The sequence below is a fragment of the Phodopus roborovskii genome, unplaced genomic scaffold (assembly GCF_943737965.1).
Source record: "Phodopus roborovskii unplaced genomic scaffold, PHOROB, whole genome shotgun sequence".
Classification (NCBI taxonomy): domain Eukaryota; kingdom Metazoa; phylum Chordata; class Mammalia; order Rodentia; family Cricetidae; genus Phodopus; species Phodopus roborovskii.
In genome coordinates, this window is record NW_026126459.1 from 2,125,903 (window position 1) to 2,152,484 (window position 26,582).

The 26,582-nt window shown below is 39.8% G+C and overlaps 1 protein-coding gene across 22 annotated transcripts in view; it reads right to left on the bottom strand.

The window, feature by feature from the left end:
* The window catches only part of Rbfox2 (RNA binding fox-1 homolog 2), a 246,182-nt gene that overhangs the window by 150,572 nt on the left and 69,028 nt on the right, over positions 1-26,582 (bottom strand). For all 22 annotated transcript variants that reach the window (XM_051189275.1, XM_051189271.1, XM_051189272.1 and 19 more), the window contains exon 2: positions 14,365-14,415. In XM_051189275.1, coding sequence (XP_051045232.1) covers positions 14,365-14,415 — 51 coding nt within the window. The remainder of the gene's footprint in view (positions 1-14,364; positions 14,416-26,582) is intronic.

The window sequence follows — 26,582 nt, forward strand, 5'->3', positions numbered from 1 at the left end:
CCTAGCATGGACAGATATGTGAGAACACAATGTTAAGGGAGCCAGACTCAAAGGGCCACAGACCTATTTGTACACAAAGGAAAATCTGTCAAGAAAAAGTAGAGCTAGTAGCTGCCCACAAGGTAGGGCAAGGGTGGAACACAGGAATCAGGAAGTGATGACTAAGTGGGAAGGGGTTTTGGATGAAGTGATGGAATTGTTCTAAATCTGATGCTGGGGTGGCTAAGCAAACTCTGTGAGCATACAAAGTCAGTGGATTATATATGCTAAACGATTCAACTATATATAACTCAGTGGGTGTTTTTAAAACATCCTAAAAAATGACATCTTTCTTTAGGAGAGAAAGCTACTGAGGGAGATTTGGGTCTTCCAGCCAGCCATCTGTTTCTAGTGCCTTCCTATAACTTCTTTAGACATATTCTTGACTCCTCTATAATATCCAGGTCAGGCTTCCACCTTCCCCAAGACAATGACTGAATTCACGTAAGCTTGATTGGAGTCTTATGGTTGGCCTATGCTCAGTCTTGACTTTACTATCGTGCCCCCACAAATCTAACTGTTCCTTTGTGCAGCAGAGAAAGTGCCATCACAAGGAACGACAGATACTGCCATGGGAGAGTACAAGATTTGCAATGTCCTGTTACATCATAAGAACAGGAAAAAAACACAGTTGGGAGCAACACTTCAGGATTGCCATCAAAGCAGTGAATTCCTTTAACACCTGCGTCCAGCTCCCACTTCTATAAAATGGAAGCACCACCTAACAGTTAATAAATGTGGCTATAACAAAAGGTAAACAAGCAACAAAATCTACATGAATAATTAATATGGTGTCTATCACCCGAAAGTACTCGATAATAAAACCAATTACAGAAGCTGTACACCCAGTATTTCTCATGTCACCTAACCTACAGGTTAGCCTCCATGTCAAAAAGCAAGTGATAAAAGAAGTTTACTAGCTCCAAGCCAGTCACAACCCCTTCCTAGATGACCTAGTCTACCTTACTCAAGTCCAGGTGGATGCAGGGTACTACTGGCATACTCTTCAATTTGTTTTCCTATTTTTCAACTTTTAATCTCAAACACGCTAAGAAGTTGCCTCTCCAACTTCACATTCCCTCCTCCACCATCATCTGTATTTATCATCTTAATTATGACTCTTTTAAGCCACCCTAGGTAACTGCTGCCCACCACAGCACTAACAATACTATTCTTCCTAAAAGTGTATCATGAAAACTACTTAAGACAGACATAGTATTACAGTGGAACTTGATACTCTTACAGTGGAATTCTAGGCAACCACATACACACACACACACACACAAAAAGAAAAATCTGTTGTAGTTAATGAGAAGGAATTTTCAGTCTAGTAGGCTTGAGCTAAAAGCCTCTTACAATCCAACTGATATTTTAGAACAAACTTAAGAGTGTGCATACAAACAAAGCAGCTGCACACAAACAATACTAAAACAATGAACAAAAAGGTTCCACACACCAGGGGAACTTTTATTTTATCCTTTTGATCTAATGTACATTTTACCTTTTTTTTTTTTTTTTGATGGTGTATACTGCTTTTAAAAGACTTTAAAACATTAATTCAATGACGCAGCATTCTCTTAGCAACTAGCACACAGTTGTGAATCAAAAAGACCAGGGCTCAGAGCTTTCTTCACCACTCATCATATATAACTGACAAGTAAGTGAATGATTCTAGGCTTGGAACCTTTGCTTAGAAAGTGAAGGTGAAAACTCCTGGTTGAGCACTTGGTGGTCCCTCCAGTAAGGGCTGGCCTGTGCTCTGCTACCCATTCCTCTACAATAGTGGCTCTCTCTACTGTGACTCTGAGCCAGAATCCTCTGGAGAGCATGCTGAAATGGACTGCTGAATCCCATCTTCTGAGTTTCTAGTTCAGTAAGCCTGGGAGGTAGGAAGGCCATAAATTTCCATAAGCTCCTAGGTAGCGCGGATGCTGCTGGCTCAGAAGCTACCCCACTGAAGACCACTGTTCCCAAGTAACAAGAACAAAGTCACTTGGCAATCAGCCACACTGCCTTTAAGGGACTTTTTTAGATCAATGCTATTCCAGGACTACTTCCTTACTGGATATGATATAAATGGTGTTTAACACCACACACTCATCTAAAAACCCAGATCTGCAGTGTAAGATAACTCACCTCAAGACACTCTAGGAGCTGGGTGTCTACTAAAAATGGGTAACAAAAAAGGCCAAACTCTGATGTGGGTAAAAACATATGAGAATGTTAACACAGATAAACAAAATGCAACAGACACTGTTGAGCCAGGGCAAGTTCTTCTGTGACCTGTAAATTCACCCAACGCCAAGGGTACTTGCTTTGCTTTGGGTGCCCTCTGCTGACAAAACCCGACATTGCCATTTCTCCTTTGTTCTCCCTTTCCTTCTCCCACCCAGGAGACTGAAGAGTCCATGGGTATGACTCAGATTGCAAGAGTTTTCCACTTAAGAAATTTCCCTCAGCCCACAGTAGGCAGGGCAGACTTCCCTCTGGCAACTTTCCTAAGCCCTATCCCTGTATGTGGGGCCCCATCTTGTCTACAAGTATGTTTACTGGTTAAGAGTTGAAGAATAAGTGACTAACATTTGGTAGAACATATGGGTGTAAGCCAAACTTGCCTGTCACTTCAGAAGTGGCCAGGAAAACAAAACAAATAACAACAACAAAACCTGATCTTATAAAATGCCCAGTACAATGTGAAATGTTGCTGGTATCTTGGGCATCTATATTGGTAAGAACTGTACTAGCCCTGTTCCAACAAGAACTACAAAGTATCTTCATGTCCAACTTTCCCAATTCTTCACCTGAGAAAATGAATGGGTCCAAAGGTCAAATGACAAATAAGAGCCACAAAAATCAGCAACAAATCCAAGACTCAAGGTTTTGTTATTTAAAGCATCCCCCTTTTTGTTATATAGCCCTGACTGGCCTACAACTCACTTTTTCATAGAGGCCTGCCTCTGCCTCCCAAATGCTGGGATTCAAGGCCCAGCCAGAACAGTTCTTCATTCAGGTACACCTCTACAAAAGGGTAATAAGGAAAACTAATGAACATGTAACTATTCACAGATGTGAGAGCCTACTTTTTCCAGTACCATAACTAAGCTTTTCATAATACCAATCTCTAACAATTATTTTTAAAAGTGTTTTTCATGGGGCCAAAAGTTGCAGAGGCTATTAAAAATAAGTATCAAAATTAGCAATTAGTTAACTATGATCTGTGAAACAAAATCAGTCTGTTATTTGTTGTTTAACCCACATAAGGCCTATGTATAAAATATGCAGTCTCCCCTCCCCTTTCCCAGGTACTCTTGTGCATATAAGGATGACTGTATTTGCAGAGGCTTGAGGTCCACCTAGGGAGTTATTTCTCAGGAGCTACCTACCTTGTTTTGGACCCAGTCTCTCACTGGGACCCAGGGCTTGAAGATTAGGTTAGGCTGGTTGTCCATCAAAGTCCAGCGGTTCTACCTGTCTTTGCCTCCCTGGTGGTAAGACTTAAAGTGTGCCACTGTGTCCAGCTTTTGACACAGCTGTGGGAGATTGTGCTTGTGCACCAAGTTATTTTATCAGCTGAACCAGCTCCCTAGGCCTAACTGTTTTTGTTTTGTTTTATGGATTAAAAAAAAAAATCAAAAGCAGATGAAATTTTATTAAGTTTCATTTCTGGGCCCACATATTAGCAGAGCAAAGGCTATACACATTGAATTTCCTAGTGTTTATGTCTCCTTTCCTTAGAACTAATGGAGTGGACGGCCTAGAGCCCACAGGTCTAACTCAAAAACAGGGCCTACCCCAATCTAAACTACTGAGACATGTGGTTTAGGGACCTTCATTTTCATAGGAAGCTCAACATCTGTGTGAGAGCTCTGTATCTGCAGTTCTCACCCAGCAACTCAGCTAAAGTCCTGCATACTGGGCCTACCAGAGCCATCTTGTTACCAGAAACAATGTGAAAGGTGTATGTTTCCAGTTAATAATTTTTATCATTCTTTTTTACAAATAACGAACAAAAAAACCTCAGAGAGGTGAAACATCAGGCCCAAACTAGAATTTAAACTGGCACCACAAATCCTACAATCATCCTCCAGTGGTTTTCAAACTGTTCCTGTCAACTGCAGGACCTCCCAAGAGAAAGAAACCAAGAGGACAGGCAGCAGCTTCCCTGTGCTACTACCAAAACCAATCACCACTTACCTATCTGTACAAATTGTGTCTGCATAATTCATATTGTGACCTATGGAATGATTTCAGGCACTTCCATGGTTTGCTACACAGTGTGAATTCCCTCTCTTTTCTACAGTATGACATCAGATCTCACCCCTTAGGAATGTTACCTCAAAACTTTTGGACAATACCCATATCTGAGTTACTGGCCTCGACTACTAGATTTCAACACATGCCAAACTCAAGAGTTTGATTAACACTAAGCATTTAGGTCATGACAGGGCTATACTCTCTTTTGTCCTCCAAGAACTGTCACAAGGAACACCACGTTCACCTTGGAGCTACGAAGCTTTGCCTGACCACACAATATAATCCTCTAGCACCTGGGACCCCTGTGTTGCCCAGATCTCCAATATGGTAGCAGACAAGAACTTTAATTAAGCATATTTTCCACAGAGGCCTGCTTCCATCTAATTCTCTCATGGTGTAGTTACTTGTCTATTGAGTGTATTCTGCAGTATTTTATCCACATCATTCTTCCTCCTCTTTAAGCACTGTAAGCCTCAGAAGAAACGCTGTGTGGCAAGAAACTACAGTTTTCACCAAATCATACTTGATTGTCTCCTTATTTCCAACATATACAATCACCTGAAGAGGAATTATTTTAAAGTGTTAAGTCTGAAGTTCAGTGAATCTCAGCAAAACAGAAGCCAACTGGTGCCGCTTTCATCAAGCACTCACAAAACTGTGAATCCTAATTTCCTCATGTGCCAGCAAAGACTAGAATTCTGTCCCTGCATGCAGACTCCTTGGGGGTGGGGTCTTGCTGAGATCAAAGGAGAACTGGAATAGAGATAACAGGAAAACTGTGCAGCATAACAGAAACAGAGCAAGACAAGACTCCTTAATGAAGGAAAAGTTAATGCTGACTCAAGAAAAATCAAATATATATATATATAAAAAATCTTTTAAGATTTGTTTTGTTTGGAAGTGTGTGTGTGTGTGTGTGTGTATACACAATCTTATATGTTCATATTAAGTACAGGGGCCTGCAGAGGCCAGAAGAAGGTGCTGAATAGTTTACAGGCACCTGTGAATACATGGCACAGGGGCTGGGAAGAAAATTCTAGTGCTCTGGAAAATCTGTGTGTGCTCTCAACCACTGAGACATGTCTTCAGCCCAAAAAGGTTTCTTTAAATTGTCTTTAATCAAAGTGAAAGTAATGAAATACAAGATGTGCCTAGTTGAAAATTCCTAGGATTTGAAACCCAGAATATTTAAACTTAGAATTCAGATTCACTATTTACGAGACACAGACCCATACACTGTCATAACCTCCCTGAGCCTTGTTTCTATACCTACATATGGTATTAAGTCTTAATGTCTGAATGACTCCTAGAGGTTCTGGTTCCATCGTGCTCTCCAGGAATTAGTGCCTTCATCACATCACCCCCACCTGACCACCTGCTATCCTGAGGGAAGAGCACATCTAGGGTATGGGTTGGGAGGGGACCACAAAACACCGAGTTCTTAGGTGAGTCTATAATCCACATGCTGCCAGGAAGCTTATGAGAGCACTGGCTGAAGGTGCACTGAAGAACAAGGGGCAATCCCACCAGTAGGAGACTCACAGAGAAAGCTCTACTAATTCAATAAAGACATTTATTGGGTGTTCTAAGAGCCTTCAAGGGTTACATAAAATGACAGATTTATATTTAATACCCACTTGACCAAACTCATTAAACTTGTAAGAGGTGCTCTCTCATAGCAGATCAGATAGATATCTTGCTTCTTGAGTATTAATTTTTCATAAAGCTCTGGCAAGGCAAAGGTGATGAAATCTGGCAAGTTTGACCAAAGCTGTCCTGTTCTTCTTTGTCCAAATATATCAGGTTCTTATCACAAGGCTGTATGGGTCACAACCTTTTAACTATCATCTCATGGCAGTGGTAAAGTACCAATAGCAGTGGAAAGTATGTTTGTTCTTCAGAGGATAGCAAACACCCTGAATCTATTCCTAAATTAATGTATCAGCAAGACTTCATGGCAGAGGTAGCAACTAACGTGGGACTCAGGGATGGGCTGAATTTAAACATGGGAAGCAGCCCAAGTGAAGGTCCTGGAATTCAAAGTCATTATATAGGAGGTACAACATCTTTCTCTTATCTGGCCCCACAGCAAGGCTAGAATACAGAGAACCTTACATGAGAAAGAAGGGAGGAGGCGGGGCCAGTGCATGTACTCAGCAAATAAGTGCTAAGCAGGGTAGTAAGACTCCAGTGAGATCAGAGCTGTGTTTTTGCTTAAGTGCATAATTATAGAGAAGTTGCTACGTCAGAATTCTAGTGCCTCAAATATCAGAACACTAAAATTCTGCTGATGATTAAACACTACTGTACAGTGATAAATACTACAATCTAGATGAGCCTCAAAAGTATTGTGCTGAGACTATACACATTATATAAGTACATCAATAGGAAACATCCAGAAGATGAAATTTCATCATCAGAAAGCCTATCACAGCATTTGTCATTAGTCAAGATTGACTAAAAGAGAATCTGAGTAAATATAGGGGGATGATAGAGGTGTTCTAAAACTGGAGTATGGTGATGGGGCCATGACTTCACAAATTACCAAAAAGATGTTGAATGAAAACGTTATACTGGATGAACTTCTTGGTGTGGAAATTATATTTCAATAGAGCTTTCAAAAAGCAATTGCCATACATACATTAAATAGATTCACATCCTATATATATTTGTACATACATAGTAGCAGAGGGGAAAATAGTATATAAGGAAATAAATATAGTCATAACACTTTACCATTTGGCTATAAAATATTTACAGTGCTAATTATGTATCATGTAACTTATAAAGCAATGATAAATAGTGGCTTAACAAATAATTTATTAGACGGAAGAGGGTATGCTTATAAAACAATTCCTATCTTCAGTAGCAGAAAGCCAGCAGATATGAACAATCAATAAACAAGAAACAGCAGAATACAAGTTCTGTAAATCCATGACAGTAACAACAGAAAAAAGTTCTTTCCCAGGAGAACTCAGCTTGTGAGCTACCTAAGGGATAAGAGACCCTGGGGTAAAAGCCTAGGCTAAACTATCTAATGTAGCTGAAAAGCAGCTGTGTGCCTGCCCTTCCTCCACTAGATGGCGTAAGAGGGTGTGAGAGGCAGGAAGGGAGGGAGGGACGGAAAATATTATGGATGTTAAGAAACAGAAGGAATATTTAATTTAGGAGGGTAGATCTGGGGACTGGTGTGCACAGATAGACCAGTGAATGTTCAAAGACATAGGCATAATTATATTTTTTGTTTGTATGTGCACTGGGGCTTACACCCAGGACCTCACACATACTAAACATTCTTTACATTCTTGGCCCCTAAGGTCAAATTTTGAAGGATTGAACGATTGAAATAATGTTTTTCAAGAGTCACAGATTATAATCCAGGAAACAATTTCCACCAATCAACTGTTGATTACAACTGATAGTTTTTTAATGGAACAGGATAAAATGGAAAATCTTATACCTAAGACAGAACAAAGATCAGTGCTGTGTGGGAAAATTAATTGGGGGGAAGGGTACACACACACATGCACAGGCTCAGGACCTGATAAACAACCTCATACAGACCTGTGTCCGTTTTTTAAGCTGGGACGCACTGAGCTATGTAACCAAACCCATTCCCACATTCCCTACCCACCATTTCTAGCCAGCACTTTTGTCCTTACTTCCCAGTCAAAATAACTAAAATTCTGGAGAGTTCATCACAAAAACTGATCTGAGGGGCTGAAGAGGTGGCTCAACGGTTAAGAGCACTAGTCACTTTTACAGAGAACCTAGGTTCAGTTCCCAGTACCCACCCAGGGGCTCACAACTATCCATAACTCCTGGGGATCTGACTCTTCCTTCTGACCTTGAGGGCATCAGACACACACATGGTGCCACACAGGCAAAACACTCATAAACAGGCAAATATATAAATCCAGAAGAAATTTTTTTAGGCTTAGCCCACTCTCAGCATTAAAGGAGTTGTGACTCCCTTGTACCTGATGACTTAAACATCAGCTCTGAAATGTTCACTATTTCTGTGAATCACTGAAACATAGCCGTACAATCAAATGAACTTTAAAAACAGAAAGAAAAAAAAGTCATTTTTAATCAAATCAAGTGCCTGACAATATAACAATAATTTCCTCTAATTCTAAGTAAAGAGATAAACTATAGATCTCCTGCTATTTAAGGCAAAACAAGAAGAAAACTTAACAGAAATATAACTTTGGGACACAAGTAATTCGGATTTCTTTTTTATACTAGTAATAAAACCCAATTTGGGAGAGCTACTCTAAAAGTCAAGTGACACAAAGAGCTCTGTAAACCTAAGTCACAGAGCACTTAAAGACATTAGTTTTTGTAAGTTACTAATAATCCCACTTCTACAGTGACTTCACTACCTGAACCTATCTAAGGCAGTCTGTGTCTTGTCTCAAATTCTGACTATAACACCTCATTCCCTAACAGCCTAAGACACCGAGATGAGCCTGAATTAAAGCTCTAAAAAGGAATGCAAGAGGGCACTGTAGCATTAGCTTCCAATACTTAGTCTGCAAATACCCACTACTGAGCATGTCTTACACAGGCTACTCCATTACTTAGCATACATCTCCTTCTACCCTTGCCCATACCTGTACTAAGGTAACTCCAAAACAAAAGTCAACCTAGTAACTCTAGAAACACACAGAGCTCCTCATAGCAAAACCATGTCAGCTACAGTTGCTGGCAGTGTGCTTTTAATAGCTGACGTGTTACACACACTAGCTCTGCATTTCTTAGCCAACATGCTTCCAGACATCCTGCTTGCTAAACCAAGTCAAAACTATTCTCACAGCTGCTGGGATATATGCAATCTGGCCACACAAGTTTAAGTACTTCCAGTAGAACCAGATACTATTTAAATCGATGAACTCGAAATTAGCAGCTTCCCTGCAAACAATTAAAAGCTTTGAGAACATTTAATAAGACACTAGAAAATTTTTGCTCAGTCAGACTGGATGCAGGCAAGACAAATGTAAAGACAGAGAGAACAGGAACAGACTTCCATTGGGCTACTAGGAGTGCCATTAATGCCTTGCTTCTCTCTGGAAAAGAACCCACACTGCCAGGTCTGGTGACATAACTGTGACCCCAGCACTTAGCAGGCTAAAGCAGAAAGATTCCAAGTTGGAGGTGAGTTTAGAACACACAGGGAAGCTGTCTCAAAAAACATACAAAAATTAACAGACACTGGATGTTTTGTGAAGCCAGATTATAAAACAATTTAGTAGCATTTATATCAGTAGATCTATATGCACACAAAACACCTTGACTTCCTACTGAAAGACTGCAGAGTAAACACATTTGATTAAATTAAATTACAATACTCTGAGTTAAAACAAAAGCTTACAATTGCTCCCCACTTCAACCAAATGTTTAGATAATCCTTGGTGGCCTGCTAGCCCTTATCACACCACAAGAACATGACTGTTTAATCACAGCTAAGATGAGCCTTTATCCAATGCCACCTAGTTGGTCTGGGGCTGTGTTGGGAAGTGCCCTAACTTGAACAACAAATTAATACAGTCACCTTAATAATAGCAGATATATAAAGTTGTGACACACAGAGGTGACAAAGCCTTAGGATTCCTGATGTACTTTCAAGGTTTCCTCTGACAACCAGTTCCAAATCAATAATCTTAGCAAATCAGTGAGTTGTTATTGTTTTGTTTTATTTTTTTACAGAGAATGCAGCCCTTTTCTAATTGGATCGCCACTCCTAAATTCCTTCTATACAAGAACTCAAGACATGATACTTGCAATCATCCTCCCATTTAAAAAATACAAGCCCACAAATAGCCTCATTTTTACTATACTTGGGTTCATTTATAAGCACATGCATGACAGATTGTAGCTGGCTGTCCACCAGAGTTAGATGCTAAGACTCTGCTGCTAAAACTGCACACTCTGGCAAGGGGACACACCAGAAGCTGCTCCTCAGGTGCTGGGAGGCTGTCACAGTTCTACTTAGCAGTAGACAGAGCTGTAATGCCAACAATGGCCAGGTAGTGCACAGTGGTATGACCGTTATGAGAATAACAAATCAACCACCTTCAGGGTGGAATCAAATCTACTCTACAAGAAGGAATCCAAGCCTGGTGCTATAAATCTGGCCAAAAGCTTATTGATGTGGCATAGGGCTGTAGGTTCTGGCAAAGAAGCCACACTGTTGCTTGTCCTAAATGGACATGATATCAAGTTGCTACCTTAACAAATATGCTTTATTCCCATAGGTAAGTGCTGCTAGCATCTTTGATTATAGAGGAACCCCTCTCTGATGGATAGTGTTCACTCATATATAACTGGTCAAAATGTTGAGAATAAGTGGCCATGTAGCATTCAGCCATAAATGAGACATCTATGTCATCTCCTCTAAGACATCACAAAAGAGACGGAAGAAAGAATGAAAGAACTGAGAATGGGATGGAGCATTATAGAATGCAGTCTTCCAGGCAGGACATGTTTCTGGCACTTTTGAACTCACAAAAGCTGTAATTATTACCTGCCCAAGACTGGGCCATCAACATTCATCATGGAACAGGACCATTGGGACTCAAGAGGTTCACCTATTCATAAGGATTTATAAGTAGTTTCTTTTTAGGGGAGCCCCCCCCCCAGTGATATAGCAATGTTCCTGTAAATAACCTCTCACCTTGTGCTTCCTAAAAGCCATCTTGATAAAACCCATTAAGTCACAGGGGTTGGGGGATTAAATAAAAGAGGGATGAACTGGGAAGAGGAAAGGGTTGGTAAAATAGTAAGAGGGGGAGACAAGAGAAAGCAATGAGTATAAATATGATCAATATACTATATACATGTAAGAAAATGTCATTTTGAAACTCATTATTATATATAACCATTATATGCTAATAAACATTTTTAAATGGCAGTAGCTAAGACTCTTTTTTAAGTATTTTTATTTTATGTGCACTGGTGTTTTGTCTGCATATATGTCTATGTGAGGGTGTCAGGTCCCCTGCCTGGAATTAGAGTTACAAGACAGTTGTGAGCTGTCATGTGGGTGATAGGAATTGAACCAGCATTCTCTTGGAAGAGCAGCCAGTGCTCTTAACCACTGAGCCATCTCCCCAGAACCCAGTAGCTAGGATTCTAAACCACTAAATGACATTACCAGCCAAAAATTCTGCACGGCTTCAATAAATACTTAGTTTTTTTTGTGAAACTACAGCCATATTTGCCTTCTCCACTTTTACAGAAAGACCATCCTAGCAAGTACCAGCGTGTGTTTGAGAACTTTTGTAATAAAATGGACACAGAAAGACTCTGTTTCAAAACAAAACCCCACCAAAAAGAGAAACTTCTACCAGTGGATGAACACACACACACACACACACACACACACACACACACAAATGAGACAGGGTTTCTCTGTGTTTCTCTCTGTCCTGGAACTCACTCTATAGACTCAAACTCACAGAGATCTGCCTGCCTCTGAGTGCTGGGATTAAAGATGTGTGCCTTCACTGCTCGGCTTCTTCCTGGGTTTTAACATAACTGTGTCTTATCACTTCTAACATGATGAATGTGTTACAGGTATGGTGCAATGCTAGTCCACTATGTTGATAATGAACTAAACCAGTTGTCATGGGCTCCTACCTAGATCTATGGCTAAACATCACAAAGTCTAGGAAATCTCTAAATGGGAGTAAAAACAAGAGCAAGTGAGTGAGTGTCAATCATCTGCACTCTGAAGGAAAGGACCACAAGCACAAGAGAAGTTTAAGATATGATTAAGTGCTAACTGGAACTGCAGCCTTGGGGAAGGCATTTTACTAGTTCCCTTACCTTTCCAAAGGGAACACTTGCCTGTCTATTTTAAGAGACTTCTGAGAGGATGAAATGAGGTATCACTGATGTCAGCATTCCACAACAATCAGGAGTATTTGATGTGGATGAAAGCCCTGGATAAAAATAGTTCTTACATGTTTAGAGCAGAATCTCAAAAGAATAGGGAGAATAAATAAAGGCTCACAATTAAAATTCACCACTCCACCCTACCTCCACCCCAGCTCCTGGATTTGCTAAAACAAATCCACACTGGGGAGCTCTAAAGATCACAAGTTCAGTTCCAGCCCAGAGCAAACTGTTCAGTGACCAGTGTTTCACAATGATAAATGCCTCCCAAATCTCAAAGCACCAAGAAAGAGTTTATGAGGTTAGGTGCATTAATTAGCAACACTTATTTGGATTCCATATCCATTAAATACAACAAGCAGCTATTCAATACTAGCATATTTGTACCCTTCTAAGATCCCTAATTCGAAGATCCAGTTAATACAACACAAATCCCAAGAAAATAAACTGAAATGAACCTTTCACCAACAGAATGTGCTTCAAGTAAAATCAGCAGCTCTTCCCCATGGCAAAGGGCCTGCACCAGCCCAAATGAAGGACTGTAGGGCAAAAACTGCTTTACTAGCTTCAATATTTCTTAGTAAGTCCTTTTGCTTAGCTCCTCATTGATCTGCAATCCTCAAAGAAGCATAAAACTGGACAGCATTCTTTCAGAGCCTTCAAATTCAGAAGTCTATTTCCCTAGTCAATTAATCTATCTTCTGATCACTAAATAGACAATGTTTTATAAATAATGAACTATTATTTAAGGCTATATTAGGAGACTGAACATGTTCTCTTATATGTTAGCACCCTGGGTGAAAAACAAAAAAATACAGAGAAAAATTTCTCCTTGTAAAGTAGCCTCTAACGTTACAGAGTTCCCTCTTACATGACGGAACCACTTGCAGCAATTTCTAACATTAGAACCACTAAGCCCAACCTGGGACCTGCTCAGTCAGAATCTGTAGGGGCTCATCTCCAGGCACCAGCATTTTCTTTCTGATGTACGACCAAGATACTGAACTATCAAAGGTCAGAAATACCACAGCCAGTAGAAGCTTCAGGGCAGACCTACACTAAAAAGAAAAGCAAACTCACATGACATCTACATTCTCTTTAGACTCAGGGTCATTGAGCACACCTTTCAATGAAAGTCCCCATCCCTATTTCAACAGTAAGGATCCCTCTGGAAGAACCCTGAAAGGAACAACTCTTCCTCTGTCCTTCCTACTCTACCTTTGCACACTCTGACATCAACTCAGGAAAAATGCAAACACAGGGCAAATATTCTTTAATGCAGAAGGCAGCCATGCAGAGGACTGTTGATTTACCCTAGTTGGTGAGATTGTCTTTAGCAACTCTGATGAGATTCAGTTACTATCTCGAGCAGGGAACTACTCAAATCTTTCACTTAGCACTACCATTCCATGTGTTTCTTATACAAATGTAACATTGTGGCTTTTTGAACAACCCTATAAAAAGCCATGAGTAAGCCTTAAAAAGTATTAGAAATTACCCTTTCAAACATCCTGAAAAATGTCAATATCCTGCTAAAAAGATAAAGTTAGTTCACACCATTTCTCTACAGGATGGTCTTATGGGTCCTACCTTACCCCTGTTCCAGTTTCATGTGCTCAAATCATTAAATACCAGAAAGACTCTGATGGTTTTACACATCAGCTATACTGAGGCTGTCTTATAGAAAGTACTTCAGCCCAGGCTGCAATAGAGGTTGGGACCAAAAACCTAACAACAGAGGCAACAGAAACTCTTTTCTCTCAAGTAAGCCTTCCCTTATTAAAACCCACTTAGCTAAGAACTCCTCAGGGAAAAGAATGGAATTGTTTTGTGCAGATTAATGCAAAGACTCAATCTGTGAAGGCAGAAGCCAAGTGATAGAAAAATCAAGACAAGTCCAGCATTAAGAACTAAGAGGTATCAAGAAAATCAGGTTTTAAAAATTGACACAGTCTAGAGATTAGAGCAAGTATTACTGCTAAGAGACTGTTCTTCCCATAAGACCCATAATTTAACATGATTACAACACCTTTTGGATTAAGAATATAATCTCTAAAAGCAAATACATTGGTGAAACAAACTATATTATCTTCCAAAATAAGTAATTCCATTTCTCTCTCAATGCACCCTTTCAGAACACACATAACAAAGTTAGATACAGCAGACACCCACCTGGCTGTCCCGTGCTGGGAATCCATGATAACCTGGAGTCAGCTGCTCGTTCTAAGATAAAACAGAAAAATAATAATTAAACTTTAAGAGAAAATAAAATGTTAAGAATCAAAATCACCCAAACTAATCAAATATGAATTTCTGTTGAAGTTTCCAAAATTTGCCTTTTCAGTATTCTAGCTGCCTACATACTCCCCAATGCCATAAACACAAACACATTACAGACAAACTCTAGTTTCCTCTTTATTCATGTAAACTGTTTCCTTTACAGTGTACTACTGAGATACAGGGAGAATAATTCCTATCTTCATTCCCCCTGGAGTTTGAACAAACCCAGAAGCTGACAGTAGGAGAACCAGAGTTCCACACATTTCCATGTGTACTCACCCTGTCAAGAAATATTCTAACCTGGCAAGTTTCGGTTCCTCCTATCAGTTCTTTTCAACACAGATGAAATCCCACTTCTCTTCAAGACTCCCCTACCACTCAATCTTATCTTGTGGACTGAAATAAGTCCTAGCATGCACACAAGTTAGTATTACTTAAATTACTTGCACAGTTCACTTTCCATGATATTATTTTAATCTCTTCCTTTTAAAATCTCATATTTAGTGTGTCTCACCTTCACACCAAACAATTAAATCAAGATCCCTGAGGACAGAAGTTGACAGCTAACAAAAGCTACTCAACTAATTCAGTCCCACAACGCACAGCCTGAGCATCCACTTAATGGCTCACTAGAACCATCTGATCATTCAGGCAACAGACACCGAATACTAAAAGTTCCAAATGAATGGTAAATGGCTGAAGACAGTGTATACACAAAGGAGTAATGACAGCATACAATTTCTTTGTAGTTTCTAAGAACTCAATGTAGCTACTTAAAGTGCTCCATCCTCTTCCAGGCACTTGTATTTTCATTCATACTGAAGAGAAGAAGTAAGAAGAATGTTCTCTAGTGGGGCTTCATCAGAAGATAATAAATTTTCCATTTAATGGCAGCTACATCAAAAATACAATTACATTTAAAAGCATGGATATGTATGTATGTATATATAGTCAAAGTATGTACTCACTTAAAAAACATGAGAGGTAGATAAGCGTATACAGGACCATTGTATCTTTTCCATTATGACCCATTCCCTCCCAAGATCTAGCACAATGACTAACAGATGGTAGCCACCCAAAACAAAATTTAGTCAAATAAATGGAATTAGTTTCACATAAGCTAGGAATTCTAATCTAAGATATTTTCTGTACCTACATTTCTGTTGGGTACTTAAATATTTGTAGTCTCAAGATAACTGCCTTTTAAAATTATGGATATCAAAACCCAAAAGTCTTGGGAAGAAAAAGCTGAAGAATAGGATTTCCAAGTTCACTACAAAGCTACAACCATTAGGACAATGTGGCACTGGCATGTCTATTTCTACATAAGGATGAATTAGCCTCCCCCACATCCATTTCTTTGCGTGTATGCGTGTGCTGCTGGGGAGTTAACCCAGGGTCTTACATGTACTAGACAAGCATTCTGCCATTGAACTATGTCCTCAGCCCTTTTGTATTTATTTAAATAAAAGCCTTTGGATGGGGTGAAAACTACACATGCAGCTCTATAAAATATAACTGAGAATTAGCAATTTTTAAAAAAAGTCTTACAAATACGACCAATTAATGTTTTTACTTATATACTTTATGTATATGGGTACTTTGTCTGCATGTACATTTGCATGCCAGAAGATAGCATCAGACAGTTGTGAGATGCCATGTGGGTGCTGGGAATTGAACTCAGGTCCTTTGGAAGAGCAGTGAGTACTCTTAACCACTGATTCATCTCTCCAGCCCTCAATTAATGTTTTTAAAGGATACTAAGAAAGCCAAGGACAGGAAGAATAGTCTTTTTAAGGAAATGCTGATAAGATCATTGGGTAAAAGAGTTACAGCCCTCTGCTACATACTAAATTAACTCTAGCTAGATATAGGCCTGAAACTGAAACTTAAGAAGGAAATCTTCAGTACTTCTGAATAAGTACTACAACACCAAAAGCATGGAAGACCTGAAAATTAGGTCAATTAAACACAATTAAAATTCACTGCTTTTGTCCTTCAAAGGCCACACAATGGAGCACATCTGCAATCCACATTTGATAAAGAAAAAGTATCCAAAGTATATAAAGCACTCTTAGAACTCAGCAATGAAGAATAAAAGAAAACATAACTTTAAAAAGAAAAAGGGTTTGAACAGTCAGTTCTCCTACAGGCAGATGGTAGTTAAGAAAAGTACATGCAAGGAGGCTATCAATGCAGCCCAAACACCTAGACAACACACTGTGGGTAGTTACAGTCTAAAGTCTTAACAACAGCAAGTGTTGAGGATGGGGGGGGGGGGGAGAAATCAAGATTCTGTACACAGTTGGTGGAAATGGAAAGTAGTAAATCACCTTATAAACAGTGGAGTAGTCCCCCAAAAGGTTACAAACAAGGCGAGAGAGCTGGAGATGACTGTGGTTAAGAACACAGACTGCTCTTGCAGAGGACCTGAGCTTCATTCCTAGCACCCAAGTCAGAACTCTCATAACTGTCTATAACTCTGGCTTGGATGATGTCTACAGCACCTCTGAGCCTCAGCACTCTCATGTACAAACTCACCACAGACACAGACATATGCAATGAAAAGATAAAGTAAATTAAAAAGTTAAATACCGCATGCCTTAAACCCAGCACTCAGGAAATAGAGGCAGGTGGATTTCTGTGAGTTTGAGGCCAGTCTGAGATAGAAAAATACTGTCTCAAACCACCACCCTCCAAAAAGTTAAACACACTGTTACCACACGACACAGAAATTACACAACAGGGAATACAGCCAAGGAAACAGAAATATAAATCCAATAAAATTGGGACCTAAGTGTTTGGAACAGCTTAATTTCAGAGGACCCAGAGAGTAAAAAAGTGAACAACAGAACAATTAAAGAAATGGGATACTAAATGTGGATGAATGTTAAAAACATCACAGTAAGTGAAAAATACCAGAGAGAAAAGCCACAAATGTCACCATTCTATTTGCAGGAAATATCCAAATCTGACCAATCCACAGTGACAGAAAATAGATGAGTGGTTTCAGAGGCAACAGGTAAAGATGAGCAGTAACTGCTAACAGGTTTTATATGGGGATGGTGAAACTTCTCAGAATTGGGTATTGGTGACAGACGTACAGTTCAGTGATTATATTGGTGAAAAAAAATTACCGAAAAGGTAAAATAGTGTAGGAACACCTCAGTCAATCTCTCACTTTAAAACAGTAATAGGTAGGAGCCAGCAAGATGGCTCAGTTGGTAAAAGTGCCTGCTACCAAGCCTGAATACCTGAATTCAATCTCTTAGACCCACAGCGTAGGAAGTAGGAACTGACTCACAAAAGTTGTTCTCTGACCTCCACACATGTACTGTGGCATGTATTTGTATGTACATATAAAATATGTGTAGTGTAAACATATACACACATTTTTAGAATTAAAAAGATATTAGAAATAGCCAGGCATTGATGGCCACACACCTTTAATCCCAGCACTCGGGAGGCAGATACAGGCGGATCGCTGTGAGTTTGAGGCCAGTCTGGTCTATAGAACAGGTTCCAGGACAACCTCCAAAGCAATACAGAGAAACCCTGTCTCCCCCTCGCCCCTCCCAAAAAGGAGAAAACAAACAAACAAATAAATAAAAATAAAAAAAGATATTCAAAATAAATAAGTTATTTAAATGCAATGTTGGCTCTCTTTCACACTAACAATTAGAGGAGAGACATATAATTTAGATTACTTATGAAAAGGGAGAGAGGAAGGGGCAAGATATAATAAAGTAGGGCAGGGCAGAAGAAGACACAACAGGAGGGGACAAAAAACAAGGCTCCTGAAATCCACACACACACACACATGTTCTGGATTCTGCAGATTTATCTCAACAACATTTCCTAACAGTGATGATGACAAAGAAGCACTCAGAACATGAGCAGTCCCTGCAGTATAACTCCAGCTTGGGAGAAGAGGGAAAGGAGAACAAAGCCACAAGATAACAACACAGGAATGTGTCAGGGTGTATTTCCTATCTTTGGGGGAACTGCTGGCCTTAGCCTGCAGAACTTAGTACTCCAGGGCCCAGTTCCACCCATTCTGCAGGCTCTCATCTCAAGGACCATTCTATATTACCCTGCAATATAAAAATTTCAACATTTTCTCAAAGAGGTTATATGATTAAGAAAGTAGTCCCAAAGTCCAAGTGCTTGCTAACAAGGGTCCATTCCCCCAACAACATAAATCCTGTGTTCTAACATCCTAGAAACCAAGAGTACAGAAAATTCTATAAAAAAAAAAAAAAAAAAAAAAAAAAAAAAGATCATGATCCTAGAAGTTAGTACTGTCAAAACCACTAGAAGGAAAGACTGAATATCGTTACTGCCTGTTGTACAGCAAGACCAAGGCTACTGGGAACTCTCCTGGGAGTAGGAGAGCCATACCTCAGAATGGTCTGAACTAAATGAAAAGGGGTGGCTTTCCTTTTCAGTTTTACCTATAGACACCTGTCTCTTACAATGCATTAACTTTGCATGGCTTTGGATTTTCTAAATAGAGATCTTGCAATATGTGTTTTCTAGCAACTTGCTTAGCACTGTGAGACTCATTTCCACTAATGCATACCATTACATTCTATTCCTTCTGAATGCTGCTCTAGTACAGTATCCTTATAAATGCAAAGAAGTATTTCCATCCTACTTCCTTGCTGATGAATACTGAAATTCCTCTCAGTTATATTCTGTGCTTACTAACCATACAGCCTGTGGGCATCCTTTCAGAGTCGAGACACCACTTCCTATTCATGAGACCAGCAAAAAGTAAAATGGAACTATTACAAGAAGATGCACAAACAGGGATCATCACACATGAGGTAGGAAGTAAGTATGCAGGGGACACTTGCAAGCAATGGGACAGAAATACCTAGTGCATATATTCTCTCTACTCCAGAGAATCACCAGCACATGTGCTCAGGAAGCATGTGTGCAGACCGTTGGTGTTGTCAGTCACAATGAAAACCCAGGAGGAACTTCAGTTTCCATCACAATGGGAAAATGTTATCATTTATGTGATTTCAACATCCTATGTGCACATTTATAAATAAAGGGAAATCTCTAGGAATAATCTAAGCTCATATAATTTGACTTGCATGGCACGCACTTTATTCACTTAGGATATCTTGCTGGCCCAATGTTGAGTTCTTAATCAGTGTGAAACCAACAACTGATAGCTAAAGCAGGGGTGGGATCATAAGGAAGGTTAACAGCTTAGATAGAAACCAGGTATATAAAAGCAGGGCATGGTCGCATGAACCTATAATCTCAGCACTTGAGGAAATGGGGCAAGAGGACCAGGAATTCAACTCCATCCTTGGTCACAGTGAATTCCAGACCAGTTCAGGCTACATGAGATTCTGTCTCAAAAACCCATAAATTAACTAATTAATTAAATGTATAAGAGTACATATAAGAATTATAATCACAGGGCTGGAGAGGTGGCTTAGAGGTTAAGAGCACTGGCTGCTCTTTCAGGAGCCCTGAGTTCAATTCCCAGCAACCACACAGTGACTCACAACAATCCATAACGAGATCTGGTGCCCTCTTCTGGCCTGCAAACATATATGCAGGCAGACACTGTATGCATAATAAATAAATCTTAAAAGAATAAATTTAATCACTGACACAGAAACCATTATTAGTTTGGAGGTCAGCAAATAATCCTGTATAGACATGTGAAAAGGCAATAAAAGTTCCATAGGTAATTGTCAAGTAGAGCAAAACCACAATGGATGTGCTAATGGACGTTGAGAAGTGACACAGAAAGACAAATGCCACCTGCTTTCCTATCTTCACTGACACACCTATGTATGGAAATCCATTTAAGCAGAAGAGCCTTCAATTACAGAGCAATAATGAATCCAGCGACAGTTGTTTGACAATCAAGGCACCAGTATCCTGGCTACTGAGGTGCAATCCTGATGATTACAAGGTAATGTGGGTAAAGCTATTTAGAACCACAGGGCTCTTTCTGAAAGGGGGGTGGGACACAACAGCCTAATACCCTAGTTTTTTATTAGGACAAGACCTCAAATAAAACTCACAGACTGATGTGTGCTGAACAGACAACAGCATTTTTCTTTCATAGTAGTGGTCAGTTTCTGCCCTCATCCCAAAAATGAGGGACCCATACTAGGGCCCCATACATGCCAAGCAAGTGTTCTACCACACTCTGTTCTTGAGAGAAGGAAGTAAGTACCACAGGCACTGAACATGAGCCCAAGCTGCATATGAATCCCAGCAACAAACACCTCTAACTCAAGAAGGAAGGCTGCTAAGCAATCATGGTAACACTCTGCTTCCAAACCACAGGGTTCAAAGTACTTAGAGATAAGGTGAAGCCTCTGAGGGGTATAGATCTGATAGGTCTAGCATGCTCCCAGTTCAAGGTTCAATTGCTAACTGCTAAAACCATTACATATAAGCTTTCTTGCCATTACAAAATACAGCTCACTGTGCCTACTAGTAACAGTTCTTTGTTACACCTGACCTTGCTGATTTTACTACTTGTTTGCTTTAATTAAATATATCTATGGTTTAAATGTATCTCATACCAAACCTAAAGGGAAACTGTATTGGCTTCTTATAGTCCATCTTTTCAATAAACCATGATCTAAAAGATGAATCAACTCCTTTCTTTAGAGATAAGGAGGCTATTCTGCCTTTCAAAGAGACAAGTGCCAAGTAAAAGGCCTTGGCTAGGGAAATTAGAATTCTCTGCTCTCAAATCCTACTGACCACTAACCTTACACATCCAACTCCTGTCTCCATGCAGCAGGGAGTCAGAAAGATACATTTCAAATACTGGATATATTGTTTTCTAACTGCCTGATGCTAGCAGTATGGTTTAGTAACACAGGACAAGCTTACCTGGCACAGAATTTAACATAAGAGATGCTCAAAAGAATGACCTCCTTGTTGCAGTTAATTTGTGTTTGTTGGTTTCTTTTTTTAGTTACTTTTGAGACAGGGTTTCTCTGTGTTGCTTTGTAGAGCAGGCTGGCCTGGAACTCATAGAAATCCGCCTGTCTGCTAGGATTAAAGGCCTGCACCACCACCATCACCCAGCTTCTTGCTGCAGTTTCTAGAGCTAATGAATGATTCAAAGGAGAAATTATGTTACAAGTGAACAATTACTCCACAACGCACCATGTCTTCCAACAACTAACTTTTCTCTTAGCTTTCCCTAAGATCAGTTCTTCAGAAATACCTGGCAAATGACCACCCAGTCCCACAGAAGATGTTAAAAAAAATTGAGAGAGAGAGAGAGAGAGAGAGAGAGAGAAAGGAAGTCAACCTGGGACCTCAGGAATAACAGCACATGCCTGTAATCCAAGTACTCTGGGGATAGAGACACGAGGATCAGGAGTTCAAGGCTAGCTTCTCCTGCAAATAAGGTTCAAGGCCTGCTTAAGACCCTTCCTGAAAAAAAGCAAAATTAAATTAAATAAATGAATAACAGCGGGGTGGTGGCACACCTTTAATCCTAGCATTAAGGAGGCAGAGGCAGAGGCAGGGAGATCTCTGTGAGTTCCAGACCAGCCTGGTCTACAGAGAGTTCCAGGACAGCCAAGGCAACACAGAGAAACCTGTCTTGAACAACAACAAAAAAGGATGGACGAATGATCATTAGCTAGGCATCATCGAGCACACCTGTAATCTCAGCACTCCAAAGGAGAAGGTAGGAGGAATGTGATTTGAGGTCTACCACAATGAGGCTCTGTCTTTTCCAATCCTGCATCTCGGAAGGAAATGAATGAGGTATCACTAAGGTAAGCAAAGCAACTTTTAGTCTTTTATAATGAATGTGCTTCATCACTAGGCAGAACATTCTGCTGCCATTCATCCCCTGGGCATTTTAATTTACTTTACTTTGTCCTTGCTCTTATTATTTAACTAAAATTTGTTCATGAAAATACAATAATACTTTGAAGTAAAAAGAAACAAAATTCTTCTTTAGTTTATCCTTTCCAGTACAGACAGGGCACCCAGTCTGAACATATAACATCATCACCATGACATGACGTCTTAAATGGAGAATGCCAAACCACAAAACTTTCTTTCATGTGCAAAATTATTTACAATGCACCATAAAAACCACCTTCAGGTTATATATGTACAATATATATCATAATTCATCATACATGAATTCCATGTGCAGAAGAGTCTGTAGACAAGTCCCTAAATCACATTACAAACATGCAAATATTCCAAAATACAATTATCATCATGATTATCACCATCATCTTAAATCCCGAGCATTTTGGGGTAAAGGATATTCAACCTATATAAATAAATGTTCTTTAGTGGTTATTTTCCCCCCTTTCTTAAAGAGTTGTGGTTTAAGCTGGGTGGTGGTGATGCACATCTTCAATCCCAATTCTTGGTAGGCAAAGGCAGGTGAATCTCTGAGTTCAAGGCCAACCTACAATTTGAGGTCTAAAAAGCAAGTTCCAGGCCAGTCAGGGGAAACACAGAGAAACCCTGTCTTGGAAAACAAAAAACAAAACAAATCAAGTAACCAAAAAAAGCGGTGGTTTGTTATACACAGAATTTACTCTTTTTGTTTTGTTTTTCCAGGGTTTCCAGGCATCTTGAAACTCACTTTGTAGACCAGGCTGGTCCCAAACTCAGAGATCTGCCTGCCTATGCTTCCCAAGCGCTGAGATTAAAGGCATGTGCCCCCACCACCCCTCCTATAATCACCTATCTCTAGAATTTTCTATGTTACCCAATTTAAACTCTGTGTACATTAAACACTAACTTTCCATTCTATATGCCTTGATAAATACCACTCTACATTAGGTCATAAAAGATCTAACTATTCAAATACCTAATGAATGGAATCATAGTATCAATCTCTTTGTGGGTGGCTTATTTTACTATCTCAGTAGCTTCAAAGTTTATCTACATTGTAGCATGTGTCAAAGCCCCTTTTCTTGAAGTCTCAGTAACATTGTACTTATGGACAACATATTTCACCATCTTGGACACGTTGGCTGCTTCTGCCTTTGACTGCCATAAGCGTCTAGGCAAACACCTGCTCATCACCTGCCTTGAGCACAACTGGAGTGATTATTGTAAATTTCTGAGTCACCACCATGCTACCTGCTTTCCATAGCAGCTGTACCATCCATCTTACATTCCTATCAGCAATAATACATAAGAGTTCCAATCTCTCCCCATCTGTACAGACACTTTGCTTATTTTGTCTTTTTTTTTTTTTTTTAATTTAGTAACAGCTATCTTGTGGGTTGAAGTAGCATCTAATGATAGCTTTAACTTTCTTATTCTTATGATTAATGAATTAAGCATCTTTTCATGTCCTTATTGGTCATGTATATATGTTTACAGAACTATCCTGACAGTATATTATTTTGCTCAATTGAGCTACTGAAGATTATTTTGTTACTAGGTACTGTTGTTGGTCTTATGTTTAGATACTTTGGGGAGGGCAGGGTATGAGACTGGGTTTCTCTATGTACCCCTGGCCTCCTCTGCTTCCTGGTAGCACAACCACCATCCAGCTGCAAATATTTTTTTCTATTAATAAGTTGCCTTTCATTCTGTTATTAGTATCCTTTGATGAATAAAAGTATTTAAATCTCCTCTGGATTTCTGGTTTGCTTCTTGGGATAGGATCTTGCACCTGTAGCCCTGGCTGACTTAAACTCGTGACAATTCTGCTTCAGCCTACTAAGTACTGATATTATAGACAGGAGATGCCACACCCAGCTAAAGCTTTTAATTTTCATAAAGTCAAACATATTGGTCTTTCTTTATTCTGTGCTTTTAGTGTCATGCCCAAGAATCCATGGTGAAACCCAGGGTCATAAAGATTTACCCTAGACTTTCCCGGATGGTTGTAAGGTCTCACACCTCATGTCTAGGTCTCTACTCCAACCTGATAATAAGGATCCAACTTCTTTGCATTTTTTAAAGGTTCCTTGGAAATTCCATCAACTTACCATCTTCTTCTTTGGTTACAAGGATATGGAATTAAATATCTAGTCTAGCATCTGCAAAGATTTCTATCTCCAAACTTGCCTTTTCGCCTGGGCTTTTCTAGCATGCGTGATGTGAACTTAGTCAGCAGAGGGCACAATAGAGACACTTTAGGAGGAAACCGTCTTGCTTCAGGGTCCTAATTGCTCCTATAGGAAAAGCAGTTCCTCTTCCCTCCATCTCCTGTGATATTCAGCAGCCAACAGCTGGAAGCTTCTCCATGAGCCCTCTGTAGGCAGAAGGCCTCTGGTGATTCAGCTCCCCTTGAATTCTCCAGTATCCTGGAGGGTAAACTTCTGACAATTTAGTATGAGACTTCATCCTCTATAATCTACAAGTATGGCCATGCCTCTCCAACAAAGTCCAGATCTAGATTTTATTCATCAAATTACTTGTCCAAATTCTAGCAGTCTCTCTCCTGACTAGACCCAGACTGCTACAAGTGAGATGAAGTGAACCATTAAAAGGTACTTACTAGTACAGGATAAACTTTGTATCCTAGTACATTACCTCACTAAAACCGGGTGATACATCATTTTATAAGCAAACAGTCTCAGAAAAACTATGCATTTTCTCCACAGGATTACAAATCCTGATCCATTTAATGCCCCAGTGTTTGCTGGTTCTCTATTCTGTTTTTCTTCACAAAGCCTAGAAATGTATCTGTGTACACACAGGACATAACAAGCCCCACTGTTACCCTCTGAAGGAGCTTGGAGTCTAAAGACTTAGATATGGGCAGGCTCAGAACTAGTCATAATGCCTCCTATCAGTTGATGCTTGCTTTTCCACTGAGAGTCTGAAATTTAGGGGCAGGGTACCTGTGTGAACAGTCCCACCATACCCACTTTAGCTCTCAAGTTTCTGCTGAGCTTCTCCGGAAGACAGCACTGTCACAACTCACTGTTAACAAATTCTGTTCTGGCATGAGAACAGAATTCTCATGCCTTTCCTAGATAGTATGAGACCCCTGGCTCCCTTTCCTTTAGCTGGTGTCATATACTAGATCCTCTTGTTACAAAGTTACAGCATTACTGCCCTTGGTGCCTCAAGTCCTAGCAAATCACTGGGCCTCAGATGTCTTGGGAGCTCCCAAAACTACCCGCTGGAATGCTAATCACCTTGTTAAATGCTGAGATGCACAGATAAGTTGGTCCGTTGTCCTCAAGGAACTTCATAGGCTATTTCAATTTCCCTTCACTTCTCTGGCATTCATTTCGTAGTCGGTGCACCACTTAACTGAATTAGATATATTTCCCTGAGCTAAATTTCATTCTTAGTGTTGAAGTGATGGTAAATAAATATTTAATAAGTCTATCAGACAAAATCTGAAATACAGAGCTCTAATAAACTCAAAAGACCACATATACATTGTTCTCTTTACCTCCCCCATCTTAGTGTGTTCTTTATTAATAATACATTGATAAACCCTTGAGCATTCCTGGTGGGGATTTAAAAGATCAGTGTTATGGAAGACAGGATGCCAGTTCCTTGGGAAGTTAAATGAAGAGCCATTTTACTTCCAGGTACATAAACCATAGACCAGGTACCCAAACAAATTCTGGATGCATTGCTCCCCAGCACTCTTCTCAATTGTAACCAGCACATCAATGCATGAACACAAAGTATGACGTACATAAACAAAGAGCTGTTACTAGGCCCACCATGTGTGCCACGTAGCAACTTATCATTCATACACTCCTGGAAGAAATCAGATAAAAAAGGGCATGAATATGGAAAACAGTCAAAATCCTAGAAACAGAAAATGGACTGGTGGTTGCTAAAGAGAAACAAAGGGTCACATCCCTACTGGGGTCATGAAAAATGTCAGAGTAATATGGAGACACTAATAGCTTTGACACTGACAATGCACTATATGTAAACAAATTTTCCACTTAAGTCTTGGGGCTGGAGAGTTGGCTCATCAGTTAAGAGTACTGGCTGTTCTTCCAGAGAATATAACTTTGATTCCCAGCACCCATGTGGCATCTCACAATCACTGATACTCTGGCTACAGGGAATCCAACAACCTTTTCTGACCTCCACAGGCACTGCCTACACATGATGCACAGACATACACGCAGACAAAACAC